Source organism: Solanum tuberosum, unplaced genomic scaffold, assembly GCF_000226075.1.
Source record: "Solanum tuberosum cultivar DM 1-3 516 R44 unplaced genomic scaffold, SolTub_3.0 scf00047, whole genome shotgun sequence".
Lineage (NCBI taxonomy): Eukaryota > Viridiplantae > Streptophyta > Magnoliopsida > Solanales > Solanaceae > Solanum > Solanum tuberosum.
Window position 1 is genome coordinate 1,274,246 of NW_006238973.1, and position 13,660 is coordinate 1,287,905.

At 32.8% G+C, this 13,660-nt stretch overlaps 1 protein-coding gene across 3 annotated transcripts; it reads left to right on the plus strand.

Moving 5' to 3' along the window:
• The first annotated feature begins 4,376 nt into the window (after window positions 1–4,376).
• Window positions 4,377–13,627, plus strand: LOC102605936 (AUGMIN subunit 8). Of its 3 annotated transcripts, none has more exons than XM_006343557.2 (7): window positions 4,377–4,655; window positions 8,255–9,684; window positions 10,180–10,299; window positions 11,118–11,234; window positions 11,312–11,401; window positions 12,342–12,449; window positions 13,199–13,627. In XM_006343557.2, the coding sequence occupies exons 2-7, from the start codon at window positions 8,413–8,415 to the stop codon at window positions 13,280–13,282; spliced, it is 1,791 nt and encodes a 596-aa protein (XP_006343619.1). In that variant the 5' UTR covers window positions 4,377–4,655; window positions 8,255–8,412; the 3' UTR covers window positions 13,283–13,627. The 3 variants fall into 3 exon arrangements, with proteins under 3 accessions (XP_006343619.1, XP_015162529.1, XP_006343618.1); XM_015307043.1 differs by lacking the exon at window positions 4,377–4,655 and adding an exon at window positions 7,790–8,173; XM_006343556.2 differs by lacking the exon at window positions 4,377–4,655 and adding an exon at window positions 7,790–8,137.
• The last annotated feature ends 33 nt before the right edge of the window (window positions 13,628–13,660 follow it).

A 13,660-nucleotide genomic window follows, 5' to 3' on the forward strand; every position in this document is an offset into this window, starting at 1 on the left:
AAGAGTTGAGATGGAGGAAGTGTGTTAGGGGTGGAAGAAGACCATGAATATCGCTTGCGAAATTTATTTTTTCTGCTACAAAAGAAAAAAGTATTTTTCTAATTTTAAAAAAAATATTTTCTATATATGGAAAAAACATTTTTTATAGTATTTTTTTGGACAAGGCATGATATATTTGTAGTTTATCGAGGATGTGATTCTAGAGAGGAAGATTTGAAAGTTAAATACTAAGATAGAAGGTTAGTAGATAGTAAAGCGCTATCTAGTTCATTATTATATATTGTTTTATTATTTTCTTAATTATTATCTTATTCTTCAATTTTAATTTCTTTGTGATTTCAGTTATCATATTATTTGTTGTTGTTTTCTTCTCTACTGCTTCCAGGATATATTTTTTATTGTTGTATAGATATTTTACTTGAACCGAGGGTCTATTGAAAATAGTTTCCTTATCTTTTCAAGATAGAAATAATGTTGCATACACACTATTTTTTCAGACTTCATTTATAAAATTAAATTAGATATATTGTTGTTGTTAACCAAATAAAAAAATTGAAAACTAAACACACTTCTAGCCTAGGTTGTTGTATGACTAACACTTTATTAATGCAGCTGCATTAATAGATTAATTATTAAAACTAGAAACAAAGGCTATATAATTCCCAATGGTTTGTTTGTTAGATCTACTCAAAATGTTTCATTAAAATCAATAATTCAACAAGAAATTCCTACAATCAATTAAGTACTATTATTGGAATGCTTTAATTAATTGCATTTTTCGTTGAGCTTATAACATACAATTGATTTAAATGCACAAAAGAAAATTAAAGTTGAATTACAAAATAATTACCCGTATTTTATAGTATTTGATGCAATAGACTAATTAACTATCAAGGCTTCTCACTCCTTATAAACATTAGGGTATAAAGATGTTAATTGTAAATTTTTTAGACTTTAAATATTCTCCGTTTGGTCATAAATAATATTTTCATATTTATAAATATTGAATTTTCATACTTGTAGACCAAATTTGTCGAAAAATATCTATTTCTAAAAATAGGTTACCTCGAGTAATTTTCTAACGAATTTGTGTCACATCGAGTTCATAAAGGGGAAAACTTGCCATAAACATATGATGAGCATAAAAATAATATAATCCAAAATACCTATATTAATCATGGCATATCGATCTTCCGTTCGGCCAATTGGACAATGTCATCTTTGTTTAGTTCACTATTTAGCGTCCCCCCAACCCCTAGTTGTACATGTACAACCGCTGCTTACTGAGCTTTATTCTTTTTAAAAGTATGTACCAGAGATATCTGATTAAAAGTATACGATGCATGAGATCCCTCTCCCCGCACGTCTCGGTGGTTTGTATCTATAGCTATACATATACATATTTTTTCCAATTCTAAAATGAAAAATATAAATAGAATATACCCCCAAAAATTATGGCTAAGTTTTAATGGCTATGATGCAAATTAAAGTAACCTAAATATTCTTTTGGCCAAAAGTTAAAAGTGTTTTGGGACTTAATTTTGATTTTAAAAAAATCTTGAACTCCCCGTGATATGTACTCATCATGATCAATTATATCGTTTTCATAGACTTAAAAAGCAAGTGGTCCTTTTATTTATTTATTTAATTTATTATTATGTTTAAAATGATGTTAAATCATCAACACATGACTAATCATAATTTTTCTTCCACGTAATTGGTCCCCTTTTTAATTCCCTTTTAAAAAAGAAAAGGAAAAAAGAATGAAAAAACATACATTTTTTAAAAAAGCATATAGCAATTGCAGTAACAACGATAACAAATGCAGTGTGATCTCATAAGTAACGTTTGGGGAGTGTAAATACGCAAATCTTGATTTGTATACGCAAGTCTTACTCATATCTTTGAGGGGTAGATAGATTGTCTCTGATAGACCTTCTTTGGTTCAAGAAAAACATTTTCCAAAACATGTTTGAGAAATTTAAGAATTAAAATTATAACAGAAATATATAATTACAAAGATGAAGATAAGTATTAACAACAAAATAGTAAACATAATCTATGTAAAAGTCAAGTATTAACACTTTAATAAATTTCTTCGTGAATATTCACAAATTTATCATAATTATTATTTATTCCACTAACTTAACTACTAATATATCTTATTAAATTTATATTGGTACTTCATATTTAACGATAATATAACTCTATAAATATCCATATATGACATATATTCTATGAAAAAGAACAAGAAAAATCATACATTTAATTAGTTGAGAATTAAAATATGCTAATCTTTATTTATTTTCGTACACGCATGGAAAAGTTAAGCTATCTACTTTCATCAAAATGACATCTAGCCCCATCAACAACAACCAAAAAAAAAAAAGAAAAAAAAAAGAAGATAAATATATTTTTTGATGAAGACATATAGTTGAGGATTCAAATATATATACTACTATATATAAAATAAGAATATTATTGAATCAAGATCAAGTTTTTTTATATATTTGACTCGAAAGAAAGCAACATTCCTTTTTTTTTTTTAAATCAAGCGACATTTTTTCTCCTACTTTGATGTGAAATCCACCTAAAATATTATCTACGTTGACATGCTCTTCGTTATGAACATCCTAATTTGGTATCGTTAAAAAAATGTATTTATCTATTAATTACTTTATTTATATATGTATAAGTGTCTAGAATGAGGGGTATCATATGAATATAAATAGTATATTGTATTATATATAATTGTTTTGTTGAGTCATGTAATTCTCATTGACATTGATAGCTATTGCCTTTTAAAGTAGAATATCTTATAATATTTCTTATAAAAAAGTGGATGGAGAAGACTTAGACAAAGTTATTATTAATAAAAAAATATGCATAAAATGGATTTAAAGAATAGTATATGTCTATGTATTAGTTGACAAACTCAACTCGATTAAATTTAGAAATCTTTTAATTCCATTTAATGCAAGTTAATGACTTTGGAAATGTAGGGATGTTAAAAGATCCTTGTTTGTCCTTGAGTTATATATAACGTGTAATTTTATTTTTATACTTTATATCTATTCTTTGAAAAAATTATGTCTATCTTCACGAAATGAAAATAAGATCTACGAATCTTATACCGTCTTCAAACTCCTGTTATTCCTTTTTTCTAGTGGAAGGGGGAAAGGAGGATACAATGGAATTCAAACCCTAATGAAGGTGTGGGTAGCTCATCAACCGAGTTATACCCCACTTACGACATTGTTGTATATGTTATTATTGTTGGATTTTATATCTATTTTTGTTTTCGTGAGACAAACTCAAAAGTATATGACAAGAATAAATATGAATATTTTTTCTAAGCAAAAAACAAGTACTATACTTTTTTCCGCATAATTTCAGTTTTTTAGAGTAGAAAAAATAAAGGAGAATATTATATCATCGAAAAATTAAACTTTTACCGATTGCAAATCTCTATCAAGATAAAAATTCCAATTAATTGAACTATTAAAATTTCCGAAAAACTTTGATATCACCATTTACCAAAACAAAAAAGAATTAAGAGAGAGTGTAAAGCAGAAGTTGTCAAATCGCGGAATTTCCGAAGATGATACGTATCCCTCAAAGTGACTTTGAATTTAAAAGAGACTCTAAATTGGCCATTTTTATGTATGATTTTTTACTTTGATATCGGTACTGAAATTCGACTAAATTTGAATTCATGTTAGAAAATTTCGTATTAAGGAAAAAGAGACTCTAATCGGCCATTTTTTTATATTTTATGTTTGATTTTCGATTTCAATATTCATATTGAAGTCCGACTAAATTTAAATTCATGTAAAAAAATCTCACATTAAAGGCAAAACACTTACTAACAAAGACAACTCTATACTCAAGGAAACTCGAACTCAAAACCTTTGATTAAAAATGAAAAGGAGAAGTATTGAAAACACTCATGAGCTTGACGCAAATTATTAGTTTCGTCTTCAAACTATTAACAGCCTTAAAAAAACTATCTTACTTGACATAATAAACTTAAACACACCACCGATCTGACACATGACATAACAAGTGATCTCAAACTCTAGTAGAAGCATGATATTATTAATAAAAAGCTGAGAATAATGTTGAAAACACCCTTAAACTTGATTAGAATTTAGGAATGTATTTCACTCATATTGCAAGATCGGAGGTATAATTAAGTTCAATTAGTCAAGTAAAATGGTGCTTTAATAATTCAAGTCAAATTTTAAAAAAGATAGATATTTTTTTCGAGATGAAGAAATATTTTACACTCCACCACGACCCGCGTTGCTTGACCATTTTATTTTAGTGATAAAATCAAAGGTGGGTGGCGCCAAAATAAACCAAACTACCTCTTCTTCCTAGTCTTCTTTTACTTTTCCATCTCTTCTCAACGCCCATCACCCACCCCCTCAAACCTATAGATACAATATATATGTATATATCTGCGTTCACGTGATATGTATTTGGATTCCGTATTACATTAATTCACGTGTCTTCGCGGGGAAATTAACAAGCGGTTATCGTCCGGCGAGTTTGATAATCGGTGCAGAAGCTTTGGTTTGATTTGATTTTCGCGTGCTCGGATTTGGAATTTGTATTGCGATTGATTATTATCTCTTACGGCTAATTATAAGGTTTGATTTCTAGCGCTTGAATTTGGTAGTCGTATTCGTATTGCGATTGATTGTATTGCCGAAAATTTAACAGGCGAACTTGGTTATTATCAGTGCGGAAAGTTTTGTTCGATTGAATTTGATTTTTTTTTTGTTCGTCCTTATGATTGAAGTTTTTATTCTTCCAATTACTGGATTCAAAGCTCTTTCTGCCGAGTTTTGCCATGGTTTCGATCATGTATCGAAATAAGAAAAAAAAAATTGATCAGTTTGAGTTAATTGTCAAAACACATTGATTTTTTTTAATTTCATACTTACACTTTTTTTAAACTATCAGCAATTGTTTCTCGAAACACATCTCAATTATCAATAGTTTAGTTTTCTATATTAAACTCTTATGTGTTTTCGACCTTTCACTCAAATTTGCAATTTTTTGTTAAAATTTGGGCTTTTTTCTATATTCAAATTCGAGAAAATGGTCTAAAACCCCCCCAACCTATACCCGAAATCCCAACTACACACTCCAACTTTACGGGTGTCCTATTACCCACCTGAACTTTATAATTCTCTATTTTATACACACCTAAGTACTGACCTGTCATGGGAGGTGTTCTCACCTTTTCTAGGCGCGTTAGAAGGTGAATTTTGACGAAAATTTTCGAGAAAAATAGTCATCTTCCCCAACTTAATCAATGAAAGGATTCAATCTCAATTGACCTCCATTAATGGCATTGCTGGTGCTTTCGTTTGTTCTCCCTCTTTTGCTACTCGACCATCAGCCACCACTGTCGCCGCCTCCGGCGAAATCCAAACCACCAACAAAGCCTCGTTCTCCTCTTCCTCTCTCCTCTTATCTCTCTCCCATTTCGAGACAACCACCATAAAGACCTACCTCTATTCTCACAACAAGATTGACAACAACAACAACAACAAAACCTTGCGGCTGCACTATTCCAACCAGCGAGCTCCGGCGAAGCAAGCAGCTGCACTGCTCCAACCAGCGAGCTCCAGCGAAGCAAGCAAAACAGATCCTTTTAGATTATTTTTCAATGTTCTCCGACAAGCAAAACTCGAATATTGCTTGACAAGCTCCCGCTATCAATATTCATCTTTGTTCCTCATAATTCCATAGGAATTTGAAAGAATTGGGGGAAGAAATTACCTTAGAGATTTTAAGAAATTGGGAGAGTATAGGAAAAAGTGGAAAGGAATTATAAAAAAATAATAAATTAATTGAATTTTCACCTGTAAAACGCGTGAAGTTCACAGGCCAACACAGATCTGGTTATGGCGTTTTAGGGGTGTAATTATTACAGTTTTAAACAATTCAGGTGGGTGATAGGACTCCCGTAAAGTTGGAGTGTGTAGTTGGGATTTCGGGTATAAATTGAGGGGGTTTTAGACCATTTTCTCTTCAAATTCCATTGTTTCACTGTTTTACTAATCCTCGGTACAAAAACTTGTATTTTTATATGCTGTTTTTTGGAATCCAATGTAGAGAAATCTCATATAATATTGAATAAAAATATCTTATTTTTGTCATTGTGTTTGAAAATTTACTGAGTTTGTGTTAAATTTATCTTTGCTCACTCTGTTTGTGTAGTTTCTGAACCTTCTTTATGGAGTCTGTACATGAATAATACAAGATGTTCACAGAATTAGGAACAGAATCTGCCTTAACACATTATTAGATTCTATTTTTTCTTCTTGTGATTTCAATATATTCTCATTATTTCATTGGTTTTTGTTCCTATAAATAACCCCTAAACAAGGGAAAATAGTCAACAAAAAAATATTTATTTTTTGCGATTTTTCCTTTTATCGATATTGTAAAACAAGAGTGTATATAGATATTTTTTACATAGATATGTATAAAAAAAATTAGAGTTAATGACAAAAAGCTCATCTAAAATATCGCGATTTCGTGAGTATGATATATATCAAATATATATCATTCGTTCATTATGTATATAAATTATCACTTTTTTATATTAAAACATATATTAATATTGAGTTGATTAAATATTTATTCTCAATGGATAGTATGTATGTGTAGACCAATTAAATTTGATGTACTCTTTAATACAAACAGAGTGATAGTTATGATATGAAACTTGCGAAAAAATATGATAGTTTAAATAGATAAATAGAATAATACTCCCTCAGCTTCGGATAACTTACCCTTATTAACTTAGGCACATTCCTTTAAAAGTTTAATTAAAAGTGTATTTTACTAAATTACTTGTAGTTAGCTATAAAATTGGAGGAAAATGTTAGTTTTAGGTATATTTTTATTTACTTTTAACTCAATTTTTTTAAGTGCATTTATTATACTGCAAGTTCATGAATCATGGGGATGGACAATGATCCTACTTGCACGTGGTCCTCCATTTCCGCCCCCATAACCCCTAATATTTAACTATAACTGTCATTTGCTTGCTTAATTATTTCTTTTTTCTTTATAATATGATTGGAAAAAAAACAAAAGTTTCATAATTTTAAATCATTCTACTAATTATTTAGTTTATGCACCGAAATGCAGTTAATCTTAGGGGAGAAATGATTGTTTATTAAATAAAAGACTCATTTGATTTATTTATTTGTTTTCAATGAAGCACCTAATTTAATCACAATGATGAGAAATTGTTACTATTAGGTGATAACTGATAAATATTTTTTCATCTTTAGTTAGAAAAGTGAGTTTAGGTTCTAGATATGAAATTTTTTTTGTCAGAAAACAAGATTTATTTTTTATCTCAATACGAGTATCGAAGATGCGTCGGGTGAAAAAGAAAGGAAAAACTATCTTGGTATAGTTACGTTAGTGTAAGTATGAATTTAGTTGAATTCCCTTTCATGAAAAGGAGTTGGGTGTGGGAAAGAAGGAACAAGACAGACGGGCTGTGACTATCTGGTGTTATATATCCAGCTTGGCAGACCATAGCACTCCCGTGAAAGGGATAAAGGGTTGTTGGGGCCAAGGAAAGAGGAGGGGGGGTCAAAAAGAAGGAAAAAGGCAAAGTTAGGAATGGCAAGTAAAAAAGAGAGAAAAATCATCAAACATTGTGGGTAACTTTACTTCCAAAAGTAGGACTAAAATAAAATAATTTTAAAAAAAAATAAAAAATCAGGTGAAGCTTTTAGCTTTTCTTGTCTTGTGCATAGTTTCTAGTCCTATGAGTATTTCTTATCCTACACCCACACCCCCATCTCCCCCTGTACTTCCCCATTTCGAGGGAAGAGGTTAATAATAACCTCTTTCTCCTTCTTTAGCAAGCATACAATTGTTAAAAAAACAATCTTTTTCTACCAATGTACATTCTTTTCTTGATAAAAATACTATTTTGATTATATTAGCATAAGGTGTTCTTCTGGATATTTGCCTGATCTATCTGGTTTTCTGGGGGTTAATCTTTGTGATTATAGAACAAACAATTTGCAGTTTCTTGATTGGGATTCTGATTATTGATTCTTTATCTTCAGATCTGGGGGCCTGTAAAGATGTATTCTTTTGATCATCCTTTTTCTTTTTTTAAATGGTTTGTTGTTGTTGTTCCTTCTTTTATTTTAATTTTATCTCAGTATCTTACTTTTTAGCTTCAATTTTTTTTGTGTGGCAGATTTACAGCAGAGAAAAGGATCTTACTTTATAGACATTGGTGTGTAATTTATTAAGATTAAAGGTGGGTTCTTGAGAGGTTCTCAAGAATGGCTTTGAAGTTATTAATATAACAAAGAGGGTGGATATCATCAATGCGGTTTAATCTGGATAGTTTGGATGGATGTGTATGAATCAGAGATAGCATTAAAGAAGATTTCAACAGTGGAGGCAAAAAGAGCTCCATTGATTCAGGCTGAGAAGAACCATGGAAATACTCGCAGGCCAAGAACAAGAGAAGTTAGTTCTAGGTACAGGTCACCTACTCCATCAGCTTCCTCTGGCCCTAGACGTTGTTCTTCTCCAAATGTCACAAGAATTGGAACTACTGCATCAACACTTTCGTTACCTAAGAGAGCTATATCGGCTGAAAGGAAACGGCCAACGACTCCTTCATCACCTACCAGTCCATCACCATCGACACCTGTACATGATACATCTGCAGAAGAATTGTTGTCCAGAAAGATGGCAGGCAATAGGTTGCCAGAATCTTTATGGCCCTCAACAATGAGGAGTCTGAGTGTTTCTTTTCAGTCTGATTCGTTTTCTTTACCTGTTAGTAAGAGAGAAAAACCTGCTCCTCATGCTCTATGTGATCGTACTTTGAGACCATCATCAAATGTAGTGCAGAGACAGGAAACACCTCCAGGTTCTCGAAAGGCCACACCTGAGAGAAGGAGGAGTCCATTGAAGGGAAAGAATTCTTCTGATCAAGCAGAGAATTCTAGACCAGTTGATAGTTTAAATGCTCGATTAGTCGATCAGCATCGATGGCCAAGTAGAACGAATAAGAAGGTACCTTCTGGTATTATGAACAGAAGTATTGATCTGAGTGATAAGAATAGCAAAATTGCGCCAAATACTCATCCAGTCACACCTACGTTGAGGAGATTATCATTGGATGGTTACAGCAGACCATTGCAAAAATCTGCCAGTGAATTGCTGTCATTAATATCAGTAGATGATAATTCACTTTCAATGCAGAAGTCCAGACCTTCGACTTCATTGGATAGAACAGTATCGACGAATCCAGTAGCTAGATCTCTGACTGTATCAGCTCCTGGATCACGTCTTCCTTCACCAAATAAAGCATCTGTTCTATCATCCTCTGCATCTAGAGGAGTCGGTCCATCTCGAACAAAATCAGTCCCAAGTACGACATCTAGAGGGCCAAGTCCATCTCGGATAAGGCCATCTAGTCCATCTAGGCAACAACCCAAAACTGCTACTTCTGTCCTCAGCTTTATTGCAGATATCAAAAAGGGGAAGAAGGCAGCTAACCACATAGAAGATGTTCATCAGCTGAGGCTATTGTATAATAGACATCTCCAATGGCGGTATGCTAATGCCAGGTCAAATGCAGCATTGCACACGCAGAAAGTTAAAACTGAGGTTGGATTATATCCCTTGCGAAGCTTCAGAATGGATCTTTAGACTTATTTCATTAAATACTTAATCATAAAAAGAAGTTTCCTTGTACCTCATGGAATTTTCTTCTGCTAAATTGGTTTATCTTGATTTTATGCACAGAATCTTCATCATACTGCTGCATGATAGGAAAATTAATTAAGAAGGACTCTCGTGTGGACATTGTTTGGAATAGTAATATAGAAGGGGAAATTATTAATGAACTTTTCATCATAAGCAGCAAGTTAAACTTTGTTTTGATAATAGTGTAGAAGAACTGGCTTTCATTTTCTTGCTATATATTAGCTTTTTTACTCTCTACTTAAAGCATTATTTAGTTATGTTTTGTGGGGTTTGTATCATGGGACTGATATCTCTTTGCTTGATGCTTTCTGAGAGCTTTGTGATATCTATCCCTTCATAACCAATTTGGTGCTTTTATGCTGATTTAACTAACAGTTCAATTATCCTCCTATGCAGAAAACATTGTACAATGTCTGGAGAAATACCTCAGACCTATGGACTTCTGTTATTAAAAAGAGAATTGCGCTACAACAGGTTAAGCTGAGGCTGAAGCTTTTTGCAGTTCTAAATGAACAGGTAATGCATCTTTATAATAGATGAATCGAATTTCATCCCTGATGTTTTAGTCTTTAAGTTTGTAGGGTTTTCCAGAAAATCTATAGATTGTAGGTTTCTACTTTCTAGAACTTCCTAATCATAGGCTCATCCAGTTTAAAATGAAGATTTGAGTTTAGACCTCTTCTCTTGTCTGTATAAGGGATGGGCAAGTATTAGCTCATGGTTGATGTTTGCAGTGATGGAAAACAGGACTTCCACTTAGAATCCCATGAAAAATTTCCCGTTTTAGATTATATCATTGAACACTATATGAATGTAGTCTATGATGGGTTATTTCATATTTGAACTAGTAGGTATGAGGAGGATGCAGTCACTTGCTAGCCACAAGAATGTACCAACTTTTAAGTGCTATATGATATCTTCCTATTATCTGGAACCTACAACACCCAAAACACTTGACGTTGACATGAATGTGTGAGTTTAGATATCTTCACTTCATATATGTGGAAGCTTTAAACGTAGAAGTTTGAGCTTGATTTTTTCCTTCAGAGCCAATTTGTAATCAGGCCCTACTTTTAACTCTTCCAGACTTCTTGTAATTTTTATCCTTATGCTGATTCGACTTCTCTGTATCTTAATATAGTTTGAAAATAAGCGTTCAAAAGAATGGTATGTAACTATATCATATTTCTCCGGGAGGGGTTCGTGAGAGGGGGGTGAGAGGTTTAGTAGCATAACTGATCGTTAAAACCCACCTTCATTTTCAATTTAGATCTCTATTGTAGATGTTACTTTAATGCTCGAACTGATTTTTTTATGGAAAATGACTGGTTCAGCTTACCTACCTTGATGAGTGGGCATCAATTGAAGGGGATCATACCAGTTCATTATCCCATGCTATACAAGACCTACAAGCATGCACTCTCCGTCTTCCAATAACTGGACGAGCTAAGGTATGCAACTTCATACTTGGTGCTTTGGGATCAGTTTCCTAGGACAGGGAGGCTTATTCTAGTTGGCTCTTTTATAGGGTGACATTGAAAGTGTTAAGGAAGCTGTTTGCTCAGCTGTTGATGTAATGCAGGCAATGGGATCTTCCATGCGTTTTATATTATCTAGGGTGAGTTCTTACATTAATTTAGTTTTTCTAATGTGTGTATTTTCTTCCCATTAATTTACTTTCCTTCTCAATTTAGTTTTAAGTAACATAAAATGCATTTGCAGAACCGGACCGAATGGGCCTTGTCTTTTTCTGTCTGGCTTTGCACAATCCTCAATTGTTTGTTTGATGGATGTAGATGAGAGAGAGTCAGAGAGCTGATCTTAGAGAGAAATAGAGAAAAGTCATTAGCACATAGTCTTCTGTAACAGACCTATTAGTAACTTACCTGAATAGTTCTGTAGTCACATAACTGAGAGTTTCACAACTCAAAAGTTATTTAGATGGGATAGTTACCTCATCTTGCCCCCATCTGCAGTGTCGATTTTCAAAAATAGATTTGAAGGGATTATGTATCTTGAAAAAGAAATCTCATGCTGAGTTTTTTCTAAAAAAAACTCTTGCTATCCACGATATATTGCATATGGAAAGTAAACTATTGATGAATACTGTAGTGCTCTCTAAGAATTAGGCTTGATATTGTTATGCTTATGCCTTCTGGATTGCCTTTGGCCTTTACTGACTGGTGGAAACTCTGAATTGCCAAAGTCCAAATACTACTTGAGCACAAACATAAGTCATGAGGCCTGCCAATAATTGTTGTATCACAAGTTATGATACATTCTTTGGCTATCTGATTAATTTGTTGTAGTTGGAACATGAAAAAATGTGACTTTCAAGAGCACGATTTTTGTGGATTATTTACTTGTATATTTGAAATGTATTAAAACATTTATAGAACCTAGCTTATTGCTTTCAATCTGTTTGATTAGAAGTACTGAATGCTAAACAATCTTATGGCTCAAACTGATGTCATGATTTACTAGGATCTTGTATATAATTTTTCCTGTACTGGCACTTCTGTTTGTGTTACCCTAAATTTATGCTCTGCACTTTGCAGGTGGAAGGGATGAACTGCCTGGTTTCTGAACTTGCTGATGTGGCAGCTCAAGAGCGAGCCATGCTGGATGAATGTGAAGCCTTGTTGGCTTCAACAGCAGCTATGCAGGTGAGACAAAATGCTGGGGCCCTAAAGTTATTGCCTTCGTTATAGAAAATCCTCAGCTACTTCTTAGTCTTCACACTCCTCCCTGTCTTATGCTCTTGTCATAGTTCTTCTTATCGACAAAGTCATCCTTTAGTTCTGTCATTGGGACTCAAATTTCCTGTACTTTAGTTCAGGTCTGTTCATTCGTCAATCCTTGCATTTTAGGTTGACAATTCAAGATCAGCATGAATATGCATTGATCAGCATTAGTTTTTGCCCAGCAATGACAATTTACGGTTCTAGTAACCAACAAAATGTTCAGTATTTATTATAGAAACTCAAAAGAAAATTCCAGCATGTTGCCCCCATGGGTTAGTTCAACTGGCAAAGGTTCAAGGACTTTTAGTAAGGGTCACAAGTTTGAGTCTTGCATCAAGCAAACTAAGTCCAATATTTAAGTGGAGTAGGCTAGAGGGGCAAGCCATCATCCCCGAGTTTCTAAGGCTATAATTGGCCCAAATTATCGGCTCCAGACGGATTTCTCAGCCATTGAAACAATTCCCAGCATGTCTAGCTTATGTTAAATCTGCATATAGTTCATGTTAGGAGGGTTTCTCATCTCCATTCTGAGCCTGCACTAAACTTATATCCCCGTCTTTATTCCAAATACAATACACGACGGGTAGAATAGTGTGTGTATACATTTGATGTTTGAAGTTCCACGTTCGATAGAACGATTATTTATTGAGATTACTTGACAATAATTGCAGGTAGAAGAATATAGCATTAGGTCTCATCTAATACAGTTGAAACAAGCTTGGAGAAGTGATGAGCAGCTCATACTTGGAAATTAGATAGTTTTACCAAATGGCTTTTAGCTAGTGTGTATAGTAAATAGGTTTTTCCTTTTCATTCTTTTTCTTCTTTTTTTTTTTCATTATTCTAATTTATCATGGGAAAGTTGAATTGTTTCATTCTTTTTCTTCATTACATATCTTGCAAAAAGTCCATCCTAGTGTAACTTTTTGTGTTGTCAACAAGAAAAAAGAAATGCAAAAGGAAGAAAAAAGGTTCAGCATTAATTATAGAGGAGATGCAAACTTCTCAAAGATCATCTTTGAGCTTGTTCTTAAAATTCTTTCGTGTAACTCCAGATTTTATATTTACAACAACATACCGTACTCAGCGTAATTCCATTACTGGGAAAAGACTCTAATTTGTTCTTGTATTAT

Coding starts and splice junctions, on each gene's coding strand:
- LOC102605936 (XM_006343557.2), top strand. CDS start 8,413: ATGGATGTGTATGAATCAGAGATAGCATTAAAGAAGATTTCAACAGTG. Junction 9,685..10,179: donor CGCAGAAAGTTAAAACTGAG/GTTGGATTATAT, acceptor CCTCCTATGCAG/AAAACATTGTACAATGTCTG. Junction 12,450..13,198: donor CTTCAACAGCAGCTATGCAG/GTGAGACAAAAT, acceptor CAATAATTGCAG/GTAGAAGAATATAGCATTAG.